The following is a 21,590-nucleotide window of genomic DNA, read 5'->3' as shown; positions in this document are numbered from 1 at the left end:
CCAGAAGAGGCTTCCCTCTGTCCCAACCCAGAGAAGATGGAGTAAACATACCTTCAAATCAGCCATGGACCAAAACATCAGGAGACTCAGTTAATATGAAATATGACAAAGTCATATATCAACAATCTCTCTTCAGGTTATCAAATTTATGCATGTCCTTCAAGGCCCATCTCTCCAGACCAACCAGAAAAATACAAAAAGAGGTACAACCCTGACTTCTGGTTGGTCTTCCCCTAAAAACACTGCGCTATGAAGCCTAGAGGCAAGGGAGTGCTGAACTACTGGGAACCAAAGAATTCAAGCCAAACATTCACTGCCTCTTTTCCCAATCATTCAAACCTCTCAGTCAGAGAAAGCCCCAGATGCAATTACTTCTCACTGAAGAAAGGTGCATTTCAACAGGCTGGTGATTATACATCTACCACACACAACACACAGTATACCCTGTAGCCACTGGGAACAAACCCTCCCCTCTTCCCCCAAAACTCACCCCCTCTCCAAACAGGGCACAGCAACTGCTTCCCTTCCAGACTCTCCCTCACGCCTGGGAGAAATGAAACAAGAAGGGGCAACTCCTCCATCAAAACCCCCCAGAGACTACAACTCACTTTACAAATTTGAATTGGTATATTTCATGCAGACTTAGACAAATCCCACCCACCACCAACACCAACAGGCCATCACTGTGAGCAAAGTTACACAAAATTACACTGCATATTTAATAACACAGCTATGTCAAGTTTCTACACCTATACCATGGTATATTTTCCTAATGACAGAAAAGAGAGAGGAATTAAAACCCAAATGTCCTGGGAAGCCTCCCTGACTCGTGACAGCAGTGTGGTCAGAGAGGGAGGGAGGATTCTGCTGAGCACCTCCTTCCAGAAAGGCAATAAGCATGGAGTGGTACCAGCTTTCACAACTCCCGAGTCAGCCCATGCCTCCATTCCTACAGCCTTCTCCTCCCCTCCATCCTACCTTCATCCCTAGAAAGAGAGAATGTCCCTGAGCCAGAGCAACAATACAGTGGGTAGGGCGTTTGCTTTGCACACAGCTGACCTGGGTTTGATCCCTGGCACCAACAGTCCCCTGAGAACCACCAGGAGCCAGGATTAAGCTTTCAGAACTGTTGGGTATGGCAGAAAAACCAAAACAAACAAGTAACCAGAATATCCCTGGTCCTCATAGGGCTTTTCAAAGACCACCTCCACTGTCCAAAATACTAATGCCTTGTGGCCCTTCTTCTGCACCAAAGGATATGGCAATAGGGTAGGCCTGAGAATTAGCTGTTGCTCCTTTTGGCTTATTCCAAATGAATCCTGTATTGCTCTTCCCTGAGCCCACAATTTCTCTCTGAGCCAGAGGAGAATGGTAGCCCACTTCCCACTCAACCTAATTTCAAGCATTTGGTTGGCAACCATTACATCTATGCATCCATTTATCCCCTTGCTGAGTCAGTTGCTTAGAGCACATAGAAAGTTCAGTAAATACACAGGAGTAAAGGGGAAAGACGTGAGAAAGGAAGAGATGGAAAATGACAAGAATGAAACCGAGTATTAAACTTTTTTTTTGAGTATTTAATCTTTTTTTTTTTTAAATGTCATTCCCAGGGCCAGAGAGATAGTACAATGGGTAGGGTTTTTGCTTTGCATGTAGCAGATGCCAGTTCTATCCCCATCACTCCCTATGGTCCTCCAAGCACCACCAGAAATGATTCCTAAGGGCAGGAGTAAGCCCTGAGCACCACTGGGTATGGCCCCCAAACCAAAAAGTATATATATGAAATCTAAAAACATAATAAAATGTAATTCCCCATCCCTTTTTGTTGTTGTTACCAATGACCAAGGGGTACACACACATGGTCCTGGTGCTCACATACCAGTTTGTAGTACAAACCACACACCTGACTGTGACGTCTAGACCCCAAATGGCAGGGCCACCAGTACTGCACTCAGCTAGAACTCACGATCTTATACCTGCAAGAGAGGCTTTTTGCTACTAAACTACCTAATCACTACTTTAAATATTTTTCATTCTCTCACTCTTGAGTACTTATTAATTCTTAGTATTCAACTAGAATTTTTATGTCAGTAAAAGATACTATGAACTAAAAAAACTGCTCCAAAGACTGGGGCACATGCTTTGCATGCTTGAGCTCCAGGTTCATCACCTAGCACTGTATGGTCCTCCAAGCATCACTGAGTATAACCCCTGAGCACCACTGGGTGTGCCCCCAAAACAAAACATACACAATTTCTTCACATGTAACCTCAGAGGGTTTGTATGTCTGAGAATTACCAATTGGGCCATATGTATTTCAGCCCCAACATCACATTCAGACATATGCCTTAGAGTCCAAGCTTGCCTCTGGCATCTCACCCCTATTCCATGTCAGTCCATCCTTCTAATAGTCATCAAACAGCTGGGCGTCCTCTGCAAGAAGGAGGGCAGCATCTACAGCCCATAAATCTTAAAAACAAGATATGGATATCAGAGAAAGAGACCATGTAAAGAGAAAGGTTCTTGCCTGCTGCCTTCCAGTGGAGTCTCTTAGTTTTCCTTATGTGTTTTGAGTACCTAAACACAACTCTAAGACAACTAGTATTCAAAATCATCTTCCAGGACTGCTCAGAATCAAGAAATCAAGGTCATGGAAGGAAAAATGGCAATATGTGGGCACAGGACAAAAACCTGCTTTCTCTCAATCATGAATCACTTCAGATGGAGGCTAGGGCTTACAATCTCATGTGTCCAATCATATGGGTCTAAATGTAAACATAAAACATAGGGGCTAGAGAGATAGTACAGCGGGTAGGGTACTTTCCTTGCATGGAGCAAACACGGGTTCAATCCACCAGCATCCCATATGGTGCCCCAGCCAGGAGTAAGTCCTTACCATAGTTGGATGTGACCCCAAAACCAAACCAAAACCAAACGAACACTAATCAATATATGTGTGTGTGTGTGTGTATGTGTGTGTGTGTGTGTGTGTGTGTATGTATTTGTGTGTATATGTATCGGAATTAAAACCAGACAAATTAACCAGACAAATCGCTCCACCAACTAAGAACAGCCATGCACCATCACCACAGAATTGAGAAAGAGCTATCAATCTGTCAATCCTGTCGGTGTCCGGGCCAGGTGAGGTTTCCCATGTTGAGAAATAGCACAGCAGGTAGGACGTTTGCCTTGCATGCTGACCGACCCAGGTTTGATTCTTCCACCCCTCTCAGAGAGCCTGGCAAGCTACCGAGAGTATCTTGACTGCATGGCAGAGCCTGGCAAGCTATCCGTGGTGTATTTGATATGCCAACAACAGTAACAACAAGTCTCACCATGAAGACATTACTGGTGCCCGCTTGAGCAAATCAGTGAGCAACGGGATGACAGTGATGGTGACAATGTATATGTATACACACACACACACACACACACACACACACACACACACACACACACACACACATATATCAGAAAAGCCCCAGCATCAAAAGCAAGTAGAATGTGCAGCTATGATAGATTATTTTATATAGAAGAGATTGAGAAGATGAATGAGATAAGGTCTACAAACTGTCTAGATTTCTTCTAGCTATGTAAGGGAGTGGGGGAGTGGGAAACTGTCAGAAATACCAGGAGTACCAGCCCTAGAACCTAGCTTCTCAATACACTGATTCTGGCATGGACCACCAGTGGCTTATACATAGATGTAGCTTAATTAACATAATATAAGGGGTTGTATAACTTTATTTAAAAAAAATTTGGGGCCACACCCAGTGGTGCTCAGGGCTTACTCCTGACTCTACACTCAGATATCTCCAGGCAGGGCTCAGTGGACCCCCCCTAAGCATTTCTGGGTGTGCCCACTCCTTTAACTGCATCATCAAAAATAAAAGAAAAAAAAGGGCTAGTAATAATACAAGCATATACTTATATTATCTTCCAGTGTTAGATAATCCCAAAGATAAACCTTTTTTTAAAAAAGAGTTCAAGATATCATCTACAGAGTTAGGGAAAAGACCCCCTAACTATGTGTCAGGAGAGCTATAACAAGCCAAAAGAGACCACAAGAATCATCCTTAGGATTATGAAAACACACAAGAGGACAAGACCTGAAGATGAATGTAAAAAAAAAAACAAAAAACAAAAAACACTACACGAGGTTTTTAGTGGGCCAGAGAGAGAAGAGAGAGAGAGAGAGAGAGAGAGAGAGAGAGTGAGTACAGAGTGTAAGGCCCTTGCCTTGCACACAGCTGACTCTGGTTCAAACCCTGGCACCAGTTATGGGTTCCCTGAGCCCCACTAGGAGTAAGCCCTGAACACAGCTGAGTTGGCCCAGAAACAAAAACAAAAGACCCAAGTTTTCAAAGATGTGGAAGTCAAGGATTTAACCAAAGGTCTTCATGCAGCAGAAGACTGGTAAATATTAGCTGCCACAGTCAGAGAATAGCACCAGTAATATTAAAATGTCAAGTTCTTCCTTATGTTGGCCCAAGACACCCAAACTCAGTTTCCTATGATCTGAAATGCTTCGTAACCAGGGCAGCCTCTGGTATCAACTTCTTTTACTGACACAATCTTCAGTTACAGCTGGGCTCTGTTCTGTAAGAGGTCGCCGATACATTCTAGAGGCAGAGGCTGAAGTAGTGGATTGACAGGGAACAGGGAACAAAGTTTGTCTATGTTCTTTGGCCCAAATTCAAGTACTGGAAACACATGGACCGTCTCTAATCCTCTACCGCGTACTCCCACTACAGCCGCACTGCTTCCTGAAGTTAGCAGAAGTCCACAGGACCAAGACAAAACTCACCAACACACCTGTCCCCTCCCACAGGCAATCTTGCTCTCCTACCTAAAACAAGCCCAAGCCTGGCCAAGTGGCTTTAAAAGGGCAGCATCGGGAAGGATGTAAAGAGGGGACAAGGCCTGATGGCTCCATTTTCTATCCTCTGCTCCCACACACTTAGGCCTCTCTACTCCCTGCTGGTCTCTCCTTCCCTCTTTCCTAGGATTGCTAGAATGATTTGTTCTAAACAGCGACAGGTTTATAGGTTAGCCGACACCTCCGCTCTGTGGAATTTTAATTAACTTCTCCCATCGTCAATATGCGAAGGAACCGGGTCTCCATTCTCTGAGGTCAGCAATGTGTTTCAGGTCCTGCTATATCAGCCATCAAATTGAAGAATTAATGACGTGGCTAATCGGCTGTAATTCTTCAGGAAGAAAAAAATTTGAAAGGGAGTTGTGGAAGAAGCAGGAGGAGGGGCAAAGGCTTCAAGTGATGAGGAGAAGGGGGCTGAAGGGGGCTGAGCAGAGGGGAGACCAACTCCCTCATAAAACAAGCGACAGACTTAAAACCAGTGTTGAAGACTGGCAGCCCTGCTGCATTTTCATTGATCATTTGGGTGGAGAGTGGAGAGGGAGGGAAGTGGGGAAAGACTCTTGGTAAATCCTGTGGCAGGGCAGGTTCAGAGAGAGAGAGGGCATTTGTGCACTCTACTGAAGAGGCTTGGCCTTGTCAAAGGAACCGAGAAAGCAGAAGTCAGGACACAAAACTCAACTCCTTCATAGGTACAGCTAGAAAAACAGCAGCCAAGCCAAAGGCAGGTCTAAAGCCAAGATCAAATCTTTAGCATCTCCAATACAGTCTCACTGAATCCATTCTCACCTAAGTGCTTTTGGATGAGACAGTGATTGGACCTGGGCCCTTATAACTGTCACAATGACCCCCTTGATAAGGTAGACTCCAGAGGATGCTTCCCAAGGGAAATGAACTACAGATGTGAGTTGTGAGAGGAGGTTGCCGCTATCATCCCAGGGGCTCTGAGAGACCTCTTGTTTGGAAGCAATCCCAGAGACATCTGCTCAAGAAGGGACACTCTTCTAATAACTGGACTCATTTACATTCTAACATAATCTTTTCCTTCAGATTTCTGTGGTTAGATCCTTAGAAAATTAGCCATAGAAGAGTATCTCAAACCACACATATATGAAGTGAGCTACAAACCACTAGTCTCTGGGCAGAGTTACAAAATCTCCAGGAGAGTCACTCAAAGCAACCCACAAAACAGAAGCAGGAGGTTTTCTAACCTACCTAAAGCTCATAGAATAAAAGCCTCATTATACAGGATAAAATCATATTCATAAAACCTCTCCCTTACCTGAGCAATGGGCTGATAGCAATGGACCAAACTCGATCTTCAGTCTGAATGGTGTGTAAGCACTGCCCCAGCCGTCCTGAGGCCAGAGGCCATACCTGGAAATAAGAGAGGAGATGCTCTAGTTGACACTGCCTGGGAGAGACATAAGGGGGTTTCGGGAAGAAGATATGGCAGATGGCACCACTGTCCCCACTGTGCAAGGAAGCAAAGACTCCTTTCTGTCCTAAATAGAGTTCAAGGTAAGGCGGAGGGCCTTCTCTAAACTCTGCTTAGCCTACCACTAGCTCTCAGTCCTGGCCATCTTCTCCAACTTCCACGTGATAGCCATTTCTTACCAACCAAGATTACACTGGGGTATTCGAAGTCCCATATTCTTCAGATAAAATCTGACTAGAAGAGTTGGTAGAGGGAGTTCCCCTCTCTCAGCAACCTCTCCATGATTGTGGATTCTTCCCTTTCACACCAAAATTTTACTAAGTGGGGGGGAGAGTAAGGAGAACAAAGACGGTCAAGGAACAGCACGGGTGGGGGGGGGGACAGAGAGCAAATTAGAGCAGAATAAGAGAAGTAGTAAGAAAGTTACAAAAGAAGGAGAGAAAAGAAGAAGAAAAAAGACTTCAAGGAAAGGTGGTGTGTTGTTGTTTATTTGTTGATAATGCTCAGGATTCAATGCTATTCATGTCAGCAGGGAATTTAGCACCTAGCATCACCAAAAGTAGCAGAAAAGCTTAACTCTTTTAAGCTTCCATATCTCCTACAGGTTAAAAATATTGCTGGGAGCAGACTATCTGGTCCCTATCAGTCAGGAATGTACATTAGCAGCCACTCTGGGCTTAACTCTAATCAACACTCACAGAGCCCTCTCAGCAGTCAGTGCATTTAGAAATCTCCCATTAGGCACAAGGCCCCCCTCACCTTACCCTACCCCAGATGACATAGGGAAATAAGCCTCTAACCAAACAGAAAGTAAACCTCAAATATACAGAGCTGTCCACAGACAGCAGCCAAGGAGAAATCTTGAGGCAGCCCGAGGGATCAATGACCTCTCAAGGTCCCTATAGTGCTATAAGGGGAACACACAAAACATAATCAGGACCTTACATGGAAAAACTTTAACATTCCTGGACCTTAAGTGATAGAGGGTGGTCCTGCCTTTGTGGGGTCACGTGTATCTCTTCCCCTACAAAAGGAGAAAGTACTTTAGATCTTGTGTGGGAAGGAGGGTATGAGCTACTTTTCCCAACATTAGGAAAAGAAAACAAGGAAAAGAAGATCCTGGGTAAAGAGAGTGAAAAAAAAAAAAGAGAGAAGAAAGAGAAAAAACTACTACAACTTTCCTGGAGTACCAGGATCCCGACTCTTCCAGATACAGTCAGTAATAACTAGATGCACTTCTTAAGTTCTCTTTTAGTTAGTCCCAATTTGGAAGTGAGGTTTGTCGTTTTTCTAATGCAAAATCCCCAGGAGGCAAGTTCTTGTCTGGGATATGAGACATGAGTACTCTAATCACAAAGTCTAGGGAATAGTCCTAGACCGGAATTCACAAGTCTCATCCCCTGAACAAGCCTCCTGTGCTCTTCCCCCATCACCACATGAAACAAGGGTGAATTCCTAAATCGTGCAAGCCACCAAACACAGCTCCTGATCCCCAGAAGTGGTTCAGGAAATATACTGCCAATTCTAAACACGGTCTCTGAAGAGTGGTTTTCCTGGCCTGCTCCTGCGGGATACTGTCCACTAGAAACAAGCGCATGCTGATCACATCTCTACCCTCATGATCAAATCCAAACAATTTGGAGAAAATCTAACTCAATGGAGAATGAACATTCATACAGTCCCTTTACAAAACAGATTAATATTATATATCAAGACCCTTAAAAATGACTAAAGCACCGGACTCAGCATTTTTACTGCTGAGAGTCTTTACTATGAAAATAATCCCAAAACAAAGAAAAACATAAATGGTGTAAATATTTTCTGAAGCCTGCAACTGTGAAAAGAGCATGTCTGAACTTCAGAATCAGATAAAACTGAATTTAATTCCTAGTTATTTATCTTTGATCTTCAGGATGTTCCAAAGTGGCTTAGCCTCGGTTTCTTCATGTGTAAAAAGGGAAATAGTACCTACCTCTGAGGGCTGCAGGGTGTAAGAATAAAGACAGGCATAAAGCACCTGCACTGCAGCACACAATTCATCATGGTGTGTGTTCTTAGTGGTTCTTACTATATAACATCCACAAACAGGAAAATGGCAGCTAAGTTATGGTGAGTCCATTGTGAAGGCATTAAAGATTCCATATATAATTTTTAATTAAAATGGAAAATAAAGAGCCAGAGCAATAGTACAAGGGGTAGGGCACTTGCCTTGCACAACACAGGTTCCATCCCCAGGTCCCTCAAGCCCACCCTGAGGACACAGCCAGGAGTAAGCCCTGAGCACCGTTAGGTGTGGCCCAAAAACAAAAAAGAAATGGAAAATCACGTGAAATATGGTAGGTATAACAGTGAGTATTCGCATCTAAAATATGAGACTCTGGGGCTGGAGCGATAGCACAGCGGGTAGGGCGTCTGCCTTGCATGTGTCCAACCCAGGTTCAAATCCCAGCATCCCATATGGCCCCCTGAGCACCGCCAGGAGTAATTCCTGAGAGCAGAGCCAGGAGTAACCCCTGTGCATCGCCAGGTGTGACCCAAAAAAAGCAAAAAAAATAAATAAATAAAATAAAATATGAGACTCACTTTGTGGGAAGAAATTATCCTGGAGGCTGAATTAACACAGGGACTCTAACTAAACACAATATTGTTACAAAATAAATAAGCAAAACCACACACTAAAAAATAAGGAGATGAGAAACCAATACCAAATGCTTCCTCCTTTATAAAGTCTCTCCTTCTATCCACACGTGGTCTTTACAGTCTGAACTTTTGGCCTTTCCCTTGACAGCCCCAGACACATCTTCCCACCCTCAGCATCACTGCACACATGTCTCACTCCCCTTTAAGGAAGGAGGCTCTATCTTCCGCACTTTGAAGAACTCCTGTGCTTTATACCCTAAAGTTCATGTACTAGAGCACCTGTATGAATTGATGAAAGAATAGAGAAAAGTGGAAGAAAAGAAGGAATGCCCAGTCCCAGCCTAATAGGCTACATCTCAGGATAAAACCAGTCTCACTAAAGCCCACCCAGGGAGGCACTCCAAGCTAAGTCACAGTAAGTTCGAAATTAGAGCTGGGAGAAGGGAAAGGAGGTCTCAATGGGTAGCCCTAGCTCAGAAACTTTTCTTTTTTTGCTTTTTGGGTCACATCTGGCGATGCACAGGGGTTACTCCTGGCTTTGCACTCAGGAATTACTCCTGGAGGTGCTCAGGGGACCATATGGGATGCTGGGAATCGAACCTGGGTTGGCCGCTCGCAAGGCAAACGCCCTACCCACCATGCTATCGTTCCAGCCCCCCTAACTCAAAAACTTTGCAGAGAAAATGTTCCAGTTCCCTTTGCCCCAATAAAAGAAATCTCTTTCCTAAACAGTACATATCTGGCAAACTTCCAGAAAACAGGCTATAGATGTTCACAGGCAAAGATGACTAAGTTCTTTAGAAGATTCATGCATATGTATAAAAGCATGAAGAGTAGCAAGTTCCAATGAAAATAAATGAAGAGTCAATTAGAAAAGTTAACTATAGATAATGTAGAAATGAGCCAAGAAGATGCAGTCAACTAAAAGAAAACATAACAGATATAAAGGAAACAACCAGCACCTAGAAATTCAGGGACAAAATGAGCTGGTTTGGTGGTCCTTAGGGTGCCCGAAGATAACTATAAAAAAACCCTCCAAAGGAAAATGATGTACTACAGTGATATTTATTTAGTTAGTTAGTTAGTTTTGGGTTTGGAGTTACACCTGGTGGTGCTCAGGGGTTACTCCTGGCTCTGTGCTCAGGAATCACTGCTGGCAGTGCTCAGGGGACATACGGAATGCTGGAGATCCCAGATCAGCTGCATGAAAAGCAAACACCCTCCCCACTGTACTACCTCTTTGCCCCGTAAGGTGGTAATTTTTAGAATCACAGGAACCTACTTTGGGCCAGGGACACAGTTTCATATGTGGTCAAAGGGACTTGTTTCATATGTGGTCAGTGCCAGTTTGATCCCTGGCACCAGAAGGTCTCTTGAACACCACCAGGAATGATCCCTAAGCACAGAGTTTAGAATTGCGCCAAAGGACTACGAGTTTTGGTCCAAACCATACCCCAATCCCCAATGTCCCCAATAAGTACCTATTTTATTGTTCAAAAAAATCTAAGTCACTAAATAGGACTGAGTCAGTACATGAAACATAAAACTAAATGCTTTTCACCCTGCAAAGCCTGGTTCAAATCCCCAGCACCACATATGGCCCTCTATGTACTGCCAGGGGTCACTGCTGAACACAGAGCCAGGAGTAAGTCCCAATCAAATTCTTGGGCCATAATCCCAAGGCATTATGGCCAAAAAACAAACAAAATATGAAACTAATTTCAAAATCCCAAATAACACTGCCAACCTTCAAACTGTTACCAATATCCAGAAAGTTGTTTTATGGTGCTCTGGATATCAGAGCACACGGTGGCACAGAAGAAAAAGAAGTCAAGGGTAAGCTTGAGGCCATGACAAGAAGGTGCCAGAATGAGATGAGATAGGAAGATCCAGGTCACACATGCTAAAAGGGTTTTCAGGCAAACTGATTTATAAGATATAGAGCAAGTTATATGCTATAAAGCTATAGAACAACACCAATCTCTCTGCAAGATATGGTACACGGCCAAGGGCCAGAGAGATAGTACAAGGTATAAGTAAGATGCTTGACTTGCATGTGCTGACCCCAGTTTGATCCTTGAGCACCATCAGGAATAGCCCAGGAAGAAAAAGAAAAGAAAATTAGAAAAGCTAAAGAAGGTATGTGGTGGGAGAACTGGGAGTACCTGACAGGAATTTCAATGCCTGTATTGGTCCTAAACAATTTTTGGATTTTTCTCAGACTACCTAAGATGACGTTTATGCCTCTCTGAAAGAATACAAAGTGTAGGGAAGAAAATAGTAGAGAGAAACATGTTTATTCCTTCCTTTTTACATAGATTAGCAACATTTTTACATGATGGAGTAATTGCCATTGGGTACAGATTGTCAGTAAAGTTAGTGAGAAAAAAAATTTCGTTTTCCCTCTCCTGAGTCCCCTCCCTATGTGTCTAGAGGTCCATTTGCTGACACAAACAAGCATTTTGCTCTTATTAGCATCATGGAGTCTCCAGATGCTGAGAAACAAATACACGAGATACATCAGGCCTTCTGCACCATCAACTAAATTGTCATTAACATTCCCAGCGTGGACCCAGTGGACCAGGCATGTATGGGTCTGCCTAAGGCTGCCAACAGAGGGATGGAGAAAGAGGGTCTTCTCCATCTCGTGGGTGGGCACCTGCCTGACCCAGACATGGATGAGCAAAACCCATAAAGCAGGAGTTATGCAACTTATCAGCCTCATTCTAGTATGCCTTGGCAGATGTCTGACTGTTGACCAGACAATCTGGCCAAGACACAACAATCAACACCCTTCCCTCATCATCTTTCTTTTGCTTACTGACCACATAACTCTCCAGAGAAGCAGGAAAAGCACATTTTAATTATCAGCTTGATTGCTTATAAACAGGTGGTGAAAAATTAACCTCCCTAAACAGAGAGCAAGCAAAAAGAGAGAGATTTTAAAATAAAATATTGGGGTTAGAACTTAACCCACAACTTGAGAAAGCTCAGCTCAGGGAGGAAAAGCTGGCCAGGCCCTCTGCTTTGGCGTTCACGCCACATTTCAAGTGAGTGGCAAGTTTCCCAGCCACCGTCCACTCATTTCCCAGTCCAGCTGGCAGAGACACAGCCTGGCATGGTAAGCTGCATGCCAGAGGCACATAAGTGAGTCCTTTATTGTGTTGTACCCCTCCCCGCTCTCACCCAGTGCTCGCAGCCAATCCTAAGATTCGAGGCCCTAACCACCCTCTCTCAACCCACTCCCTATAGACAGAAAGGAGTACCTATGTAAGGGGAAGAACACCTCACCTTGGCCGTCCTGTCCCTGGAGCCACTCACAATGATGCCCCCTTTGCAGTCCACACAGTTCACCTCCTGTTCATGAGCCGAGTACTTGACAGTGAAGGTGCTATGAATCTTATGAATGCCAATCTTCCCATCTCTAGAAGAGAAACAAGGAGCCCACCCCAACAGCCAATTATTCACGCTGCAGGAAGGGGAAATATCTACAGAAACAACCCAAATCTCCACTGATGTTCAAATTTGCATCGGGTAATTCAGCCCAGTAAGTTGCTGAGTATCTAAATACCTTTACTCCTTCAGGTCAGTTAGGGCGAACTGAGCTGTGAGACAAAACAAATTTCCCCCTGTTAGTATCAAACTCTGCTTCACATTTCATTGAAGACTCTCTATTTTCCCCCCTCAGGTTAACCCTCCATATTTTACCACTGACAAATACCTATGCTTTAGATGAAGATGGGGGAAAAAACACTACTCCTTCCCATATTCTTTCTGATCTCTTTGAAGTTGAGACAGAAAGTCAGAGACAAAACGACAGGCAAAGGCTCCCTCAAGAATATACTAAGGAAGTAGAAATGGAAAAGATAAGACAGGGATTAGGAACTTGCCTAGTACAAGGCTGACCTGGGTTCATCCCTGGCACTCATTATGAGTCCATCCCTGGCATCCCATACGGTTTCTTGAGCACTGTCAGGAGTGACCCCTGAGAACAGAGCTAGAAGTAAGCCCTGAGCACTGGTGGAAGTGGCAAAAAAAAAAAAAAGGAAGTATGGCCAGAGAGACAGTATAGTACTTGACTTGGTCAACCCAAGTACTATCCCTGGCAACACATATAATTCAGCTAAGCAAGCACCTGCAGGAGCGGTCCCTGAGTAGAGCCAGGAAGAAGCCATGAGCAAAATAGGGGATGGTCCAAAAACTAGGGACCAAAAAACAAAAGAATACTAAGGAAGTAAGTAGAAGTCAGGACCTGTAGTACTCACCCTCCTGCACTGATAATATGTGAGTTGGCCAGCACAAAGTGGCAAACATCCTCATCATGTCCAGCAAAGACTCCCATGGGCCGACGGTTCAAGCTGGCACCATCCGGGCGGAACTGATAGGCCAATATGAAATTAGCTTGGGATATGTACAGAGAATCACCTTCTAGCTGCATCCAGGGCATCTGACTGCAGAAATGAAAAGCAAAATTTGAATGTTATAAGATACAGCATAAAAAAATCAACTCCAATCTTTGCAGTGGCTGAGCAAGCCCCAACTCAGCAAGATAACTTACAACACCAAGTTTCCATCAAAATCACCTACCACTAGAAAACTCTCAGTTTCATGGTGCCCTAATTTTCTCTGGATTTTCTTTTTAAAAAGAATTAGAATTAGGGGCTGGAGCGATAGCACAGCGGGTAGAGCATTTGCCTTGCACTCGGCCAACCCAGGTTCGATTCCCAGCATCCCATATGGTCCCCTGAGTACTTCCAGGAGTAATTCCTGAGTGCAAAGCCAGGAGTAACCCCTGTACACTGCCAGATGTGACCCAAAAAGCAAAAAAGAAAAAGAAAAAAATAATTAGAATTAAAAGGATAAATACCCCCCCCTCTCTTAAATCATTTTGGTTTTTGGATTACACCCCTAAGTGCTAAGAGGGAGGAGGTTACTGCTGACTCAGTGCTGAGAGGTCATTCCTAGTAGTGCTAAGAGGGCTATTTGGAGTCAAGAATTGCAACCTGGACTCCTACATGCAGAGCATGCACTCTAGCCTTTTGACCCCTTACATGTCACTTTTAACTGGGGAGTGCTTAAGTCTTGAATCACTTGCAAGCAAGACTTTTTGTAGCTAAGTAAACCTTAGTAAATTCAATGATTGGGTTAAAAAGAAACTTTTCAGTCAGATGAAGTAACTTGCTTTCATTCTGCATTCTCACTGATCTTAAGTGAAAATGGCAAATTTAGAGGTTCGAAGACTCCCATGTATTCTTCTCTAACAGACAATTAAGATATGGTAGAGAAACATGAGCCTTGGTAAGCTCCATTCCCTGGTTCTACCTACTACAGCCAAGGGACATTTATAAGGGAAAGGAATAAAACTACTTAAGAAAGGATGTTAATGTACTGATTAAATGCCTATATCCTCGTGGGGGTATCTACCTTTTTTATCAGAAGGTAAGTCTGGCAGAGGAGAAACACCGCCCCAGAGCAATCTACCACAGCTCAGCAGTTACAGAGATAGTCACCTTTTGTAGGCAGCAGGTAAGAGAAATCCACAAATATTGAAATATTTCTTCAATGTTAGGCACTTGCCTTTGCACACACCTGACCCTGTTTTTAATCACCGGCACTGCAAATGATCCCCTGAGCACTAAACCCTAAGCACCATGGGCTGTGACACACAAATATTCCCTCTACAATCTAGCAGGAGGAATAAAGTCAGACACCACAGGCCAACTCCATGGCGTGGAGTAAGCCTTCCAATCAAAAGGACTGCAACGCACTGTGCTCTCAGGTAAAGCCTAAGCTCCTTGCCCAGGACAGAGCTGAACAGTGTGTCCTACTCGATCTACCAAGAGAGTTCCAGAACCACCAGACCTCCAGCAAATTTTAAGGACAGCTGATTCATCCCCATTTGCAGAGATACTATCTCCCACTGCCAAGACTGAAAAAACTGGGCTCTGTTTCTTCCCCCAGACTCCTTAATACAAGCGTCATGGGAATGTGGAAAAGTTCTGCAAATTGACTTGTCGGGTCATTAAATGCAGCTTGGACTTTGTAGGAACTGAGTTCCTTCTCGTGAGGCTTTTACAAGCGTGTGTATAAGAAACATATAGAGTGTAGGTTAGAGTGACACAGTGTAGAGCATGTACAGATGCTGCATTCTAAGTCATTCTTCACATTCCTCTTCAACATCCTCTTCTATGGGTTTTCGGCACACTCAAGCGGGCAAAAAGCAGAAGGAATTGGAATTCATGTGTTTAGAGTCGTCTGGTACCAGTTATTTGCCTAGGACAAGAAACCAAGTTCATGCCAGGTAACAGTGGAGAATCCCAGTCCAGTAACTGTTTTTGTGTGTTTATTTGTCAAACTGCTCAAAACCAGATCAAAAAAGATGTCAGGACCAAAGCTTGATAGAGAAATAAACTCATCTGTCTGCCACTAAGTGGTAAGCAGAGAATAGAATAACGCCTTTCACATTACAAATGCACCTTTCTTCCCTTTATTATTTATTTACCAGTGCTACTATCACTGCCACAAAATTAAAATGGTGTGGGTGGAAGTCGCAGAAACTGGGTGAACATAAGCAAGAGAGAAAGGTCATCAACAAAGGAGCCTGCCTACATCAATCAGCACAAGCAGAGGCCAACCTGAAATGAAGAATTATAATGTTCCCTATCTATTTCAGAAGCCAAGAGTGAAGATATTACTTCCGAGAGAGAAAATTTAAAAACTATAAAACAAACTAAGCTGAAATAGTGATTTCACTTATTTCTTTGAACGCGGTGTACTAACAGAGGTTACTGCTGATGGTAGGATTAAAGATAAGGGTTTTTTTTTTTTTACTTTTCAGTTTTGTCACTTTTTATAATAAATACTTTATTTACAATCATAAAAATATGGAATCTGCTCAAATAAAGTACTCTTCAAGTCACCTTGACTTATAATACTATTAATGAGGGCTTCATGCATATGATGTGACAATACCATATCACCACCAAAGTATCCTCTTCCCTCTACCACTGTCTCTGTGTCTCCCTTACCCTACCCTACCCCATGCCCCATCCTCCCCTACTGTGGTAAACTCAGCTCTGTAGACCAGTTCTCAGTCCTGTTGCCTTTGGCCATTTTTTCACTCCCTAACTATGTTTCTTTACATCCAATATAAGTGAGATCATTCTGTATTTGTCCATAATGCCTTTTTTAAAAATATGGAAAGATTGTCCCTCTGATAACACCTTTTTTGTCATGTTTAAAGGATCACCTGGGCCATACCACCCAAGGCAGACACATGTTGTAGCTAGGTTCAGATTTTCCACTCTCGGCAGGGCTTTCTTATCTTTAAAAGAACTAAGAGAGCACTCACCTGCACTTCCACTTCAGCAGAATCCCCTCTCGGCAGCGCCCCAACCTCCAGTTCTGAGACACCTTCACCCGTTCCTTCACTGGGATACTTGCCATCCTATGTCAAGACAGAACAGACAATCTCATCATTACAGCTTGTTGTCAACCAGAGAAAATGCCAGGGCCCTACTGTGTCAGCTCTCAAGAACATACATACTGTTTCTTATATGCAAAGGAGTTAGGAAATAAAAAAAGAGTAACTCTTCTCTCTCCATATTAGGAAACTATGAAAGCCAAAAAAAGTGTCTATAATGATGCCAAAGCAATATATCCTAGGGCCAGACCTGTAGTTCAGATCACTTGAAGTCCAGAGGTCTCCAAATTAATTTGGCCTTCCTTTTCAGGAAAAATAATTTAGTCAAAATCTCTCTAGATAGATGCAGTGACCCCAGGGGGTGGAGGAAGGTACTGGGGAAAGGTATCACTTACTTTGGGAAACACTGCTAGAGTCAATGATAACAGGCATGTTCAGGCTAAGTGCTACACTTTTGGCGGGAGGGTGTCATGCCGGGGTGGTGCTCAGGCCTTACTGCTGACGATGTACTTAGAACACAGGGAGCACTCCTGGTGAGCTCAGGGAACCATATGGACTGCTGGGGATAAGACCAAGGCAGCAGCATGCAAGGAAAATGCTCTACCTGCTGTACTAACTCTTAGGCCAATAAAATCTTCATGGGAAAAATTAGATTCTCTATAAAATCTTTAGGGGAGAAGTCGCACAGGGTTGTGGTTAGGAGAATACTGCCTGCTTGGTGCTCAAGGAGCTATGATGCCAGGGAATCAAACCCAGGTCTCCCGCATGCAAAGTCAAATGCACTCAGTCCAGGGAGCTGTCTCTCAGTCCCCTACCTATCAAGCCTTCCCTGCAAATTTCTCCCAGACACATGAGAGATCACTTGTCCTTATTAACCTGTCTGCCTGAAAAGTCAATAGGTGAAGGTCAAATTATAAAATTGGACATCCAGACCATAGAAGAACACAAAGGGGACAGAACCTGTGTATTTCGGAATTGGGAGGAGAGCACACCTCTTACCCTCTGGTCACTTAACTGCCATTCTAGAACACTTTACTAAGGGTCAAAGCATTCCCCCACAGGCCTATCCCAAGCACGCTTTTACAGCCGAAGCCATCAACTCTCCAAACAGCAGGTGCAGGCATCCTCTCCCGTGGCCAGCATCAAAGTCACGACACCTGCCTGAGTCCCGCCAAACAACCTGCACCTCCTAAAACCATTCCACAGGCTTGCTACTTGAGTTTTTCCTTTTCCTTTTTTAATTCTAGTTGGAGTAACATGGTTACAAATTAGCTTTTTTTTTTTTTAATCCCTTTTGTTCATTCAATCCTCTTTGATGCTTAGTTTCCCTAACTAAAAGCCAAATCCCATCTGTATTTTTACTGGCTTCAGCATGTGAAAAATCAGGAGGAATTAAAAAAAAAAAAAAAAAAAACCTTCTGTGGGGCCATCACAGTTCAGTCAAAGCAGGTCCCAGAACAAGGCAGCAGGAGTGTCTAAGGAGACAGGAGCAAGAGTCCCTGGGAGTTCAATCAGGATCCCTGCTTTCATCTCAAAATGTTCTCTGATTGGTCTCTACAATAGCTACCAGGAACAAATGGGGCCCCCACTTCCCCTAAAAATTATTTGTGCCCTGTAAATAAACCTCTTGCATGGCTATTAATGCAAGGAGGAATCTCTAACCTGAACTGTGGGCCTAGTGGAACTTCCATTTTCCCAGCCCTTCTTCTCTTGCCTCAGGCTCTTTTTCCACTTGGGCCCCCCTCTCTGAGCTTTCCGGCACTTAGTCACCATTATACTTTGACTGCATTCCTAGGCGCATGACCTATTTTAAACAAAAACAATACAACATGCACCCATGGTAAACTATCAGGCCCCTTAAAATCTTGGCAACAAGTGAGTCCAGGGGACAGAAATTAATCTAGGCAGTTATCTAGAGTTCCCTTTCATTTCACCTCTCCTCATTCACATCCTCAACCAAAAAGCAAATAAATAAACCTAAAGTCGGGGGGAGGGTGGGGGGTGGGCTGGGGAGGGAAGGATAGCTGAAGGCAATGAGGGAAACGTGGGTACTTGGGAAAGATCTTAAACTTGCATAGTCTGTAAGATCAAAAAAAAAAAAAAAAACAACTCCTGGATCAAAAAAACATTGCCCTTCCCTGCCGCATCTTGAAGTTTTATTTTCCCTAATGCCACTGATGCTGCCTACCTGCATGACTGGCATGATTTTCATCAGTATAATTTCCTGCTGACTTAGGAATTCGGGAAATTCTGCCCAATGTATAGAATAAGGCCATCTTAAGGGGCACTACGCTAAGAAGGGCAGGACAAAACAATGCAAAATGATGGTTGGAGGTCCTGGAATTTTAACTTTACAGTCTCCTGATTTCTTTGATCTTTGATCTTCTTGTTCTCCAGTAAGAAGATCCCTCCCCCCATACTGCCTGTGTCCAACAGGTTTTGACCAACAATATTTTACTTTAATCTACAAGTATTTAAACAGCCCAAGACAAAAAAAGTTCTAACCCTTCATATACATATGTGTATGTGTCTTTCAGGGACACATCCAGTGGTGCTCAGGTCTTATTCCTGGTTCTGTGCTCAGGAAGCAGTCATGGCAGGGACTGAACAGCGAGTGAGCTGCATGCAAGGCAAGTCCATTAACCCCTGCAATACCTCTCTGGTCTCCCTTTATTTATATTTGCATTAGATTAAACCCTCCAAAGGTCTCAGTATACTTAGGGTATGGGGGGGGGTTGTTTAATTTGGGGACCACACCGAGAGGTGCTCAGAGTTTACTCTGGGCTTACCATGAGAAGTTAACAGTGCCTATTACGGTAGGTTCAGTCTAAAGAAGAGATGGAGAGGCATGTTTTGTAGAGGCAGAAGTAGAGCTTACTCTGTGCTGTGGGATCACTCCTGGTGGACTCAGGGGACATATGGGGTGCTGGAAAGTCAAACCTGGGTCAGCTGTGTGCAAGGCTCCAGCCCCAAGTTGGTCTTTCTTTAATTAATTTTTTAAAACATTGCATTAAATTTGCTTACACCTTTAAGTGAAGAGAAAATGGAATAGCCCCATGCCCTAGGGGGGAAGCTATAGGGAACATGCCTCCATGGTAATGTATAAGGAATGTCTATATCATCTACTCTCTTGAAAGGTCTTCAAATGTCAACTTACTTTACTCATTTAACCCCATTTTCATAGGCCAACGGGCTCCCGCAAGCTCACCTCTTCTACCTTCAGTCATACATCCACACCTTCACCTATTGCCGCCAGCATCAACCTGCCTTTGTCTCAGATAATTTCTTCTTTCCATCCTTCATGATCAGCTGAAACCTCTACTTCTGCCTCTACCAAACATTCCTCTCAATTTCATCCTTAGACCGAACCTACCATAATAGGAACTGTTAACTTGTCATGGCTTTATGTCTTGTTTATCCAATTCAGTTATAAATTCCACAGGACTGAGTCTTAAGTCTCTTAGCGCTTCAAAAGTCTCTGTCAACTAGAATGCTACAGAGCAGTAGTATACCAGGAATCCTGAACAAGTCTTTTCAACTTTCTTTTAACTAAAGATCCACATGTATGAATATTTCTGTCAGAAAAACTACCAAGTCATAAGGTGGCTCCTGACACAAATCTGCTGCAAATACAAGATTGCCTGTTCAGAAAAACATACATGAAGTGATCTCAAAAGGATGAAAGGAAACAAGTCCCAGCAGTAATGTTCTGTTCAAATAGTAAAATATACTGTTACTCTAAACTACCTGATGGCAGTGAACAAGTGAGAAGTGTTAACAACCATGGGATTTTCAATGTTCTGAAACTTCATTTTAAAGGCATTTGCCCTTTATGGGCTGGAGAAATAGCACATTGGGTAGGGCGTTTGCCTTGCACGCGGCCAACCCGGGTTCGATTCCCAGCATCCCATATGGTCCCCTGAGCACCGCCAGGGTAATTCCTGAGTGCAGAGCCAGGAGTAACCCCTGAGCATCGCCGGGTGTGACCCAAAAAAAAAAAAAAAAAAGAAAAGAAAAGGCATTTGCCCTTTAGTAGCTCTGTCGCACTGTCATCCCGTTGTTCATTGGTTTGCTCGAGCAGGCACCAGTAACGTTTCCATTGTGAGACTTGTTGTTACTGTTTTTGGCATGTCAAATATGCCACAGGGAGCTGGCCAGGCTCTGCCATACAGGTGGGATTCCCTCAGTAGCTTGCCCGGCTCTCCAAGAGGAACGGAGGAATCGAACCCGACCGGCTGCATGCAAGGCAAACACCCTACCAGCTGTACTATCACCCTTTAGTATACTAATACAAATTCTAACGGTATAAAAAAGAATGTCTTAGAAACAAAAGGTGCAAATCATGGCCATGGCATAATAGGCACCTTGACAGATACTGCTTAGGAACTGCTTAAACAAGAGTTCTCAAAGTACAGTTCTCCAGCAAGTCACCCTTTCAACAATGCCTTCAAGATTTTCAAGAGCCAGGGCTGGAGGGATAGAACAGCGGGTAGGGTGTTTGCCTCGCACGTGGCCGACCCGGGTTCGAATTCCAGCACCCCATATGGTCCCCTGAGCACCGCCAGGAGTAATTCCTGAGTGCATGAGCCAGGAGTAACCCCTGTGCATCGCTGGGTGTGACCCAAAAAGAAAAAAAAAATTTCAAGCACCTCTCATATCTCTTCGTTCTCAACAATGAAAAACAAATTATCAAATGCTTCCTTTCCAGCAGGTCTGACTTTGGGAGCAGGGGGGGGACTCCAAACAATAATAGTGAGTTTTTTGTTGAAATATTGAATGTAATCAAAGTAAAGAGAAAGTAAAGTGAAATTTATCAGCTACACAGGCGGGGCGAGGGGTTAGGGGGGTGGGGGGGAGGTTTACTGTGGTTCTTAGTGGTGGAATATGTGCACTGGTGAAGGGATGGATGTTCGAGCATTGTGTAACTGAGACTTAAGACTGAAAGCTTTGTAACTTTCCACATGGTGATTCAATAAAAATAAATAAATTAAAAAAAAAAAGATTTTCAAGTGCCTGGACAAGAGCACCTTGAGCTCTTCCTAAAAATGGTATATACCACATCTTCTAAAATCCAACCAAAGCCTCCAAATTCTTATGCTAGACAGAGGTTCAAAGGAAAAACTCCAAGCAGATAAAATATCGTAATGTGACACTCTTCATGTAAAAGCTGTCCAAGTAGGGGCCAGAGTGATAGTACAGCAGGTAGGGCACTT

General features: G+C 43.7%; 1 protein-coding gene across 2 annotated transcripts in view; it reads right to left on the bottom strand.

Moving 5' to 3' along the window:
• Positions 1-21,590, bottom strand: part of FBXW4 (F-box and WD repeat domain containing 4) — an 89,734-nt gene that overhangs the window by 56,299 nt on the left and 11,845 nt on the right. For both annotated transcript variants that reach the window (XM_055119565.1, XM_055119566.1), the window contains exons 2-5: positions 16,306-16,401; positions 13,220-13,405; positions 12,246-12,378; positions 6,159-6,253 (exon numbers count right to left, since the gene is read on the bottom strand). In XM_055119565.1, coding sequence (XP_054975540.1) covers positions 6,159-6,253; positions 12,246-12,378; positions 13,220-13,405; positions 16,306-16,401 — 510 coding nt within the window. The remainder of the gene's footprint in view (positions 1-6,158; positions 6,254-12,245; positions 12,379-13,219; positions 13,406-16,305; positions 16,402-21,590) is intronic.

Source organism: Sorex araneus, chromosome 11 (assembly GCF_027595985.1).
Source record: "Sorex araneus isolate mSorAra2 chromosome 11, mSorAra2.pri, whole genome shotgun sequence".
Lineage (NCBI taxonomy): Eukaryota > Metazoa > Chordata > Mammalia > Eulipotyphla > Soricidae > Sorex > Sorex araneus.
The sequence above is the reverse complement of the archived record's forward strand: the minus strand, read 5'-3'. Positions and strand labels throughout refer to the sequence as shown.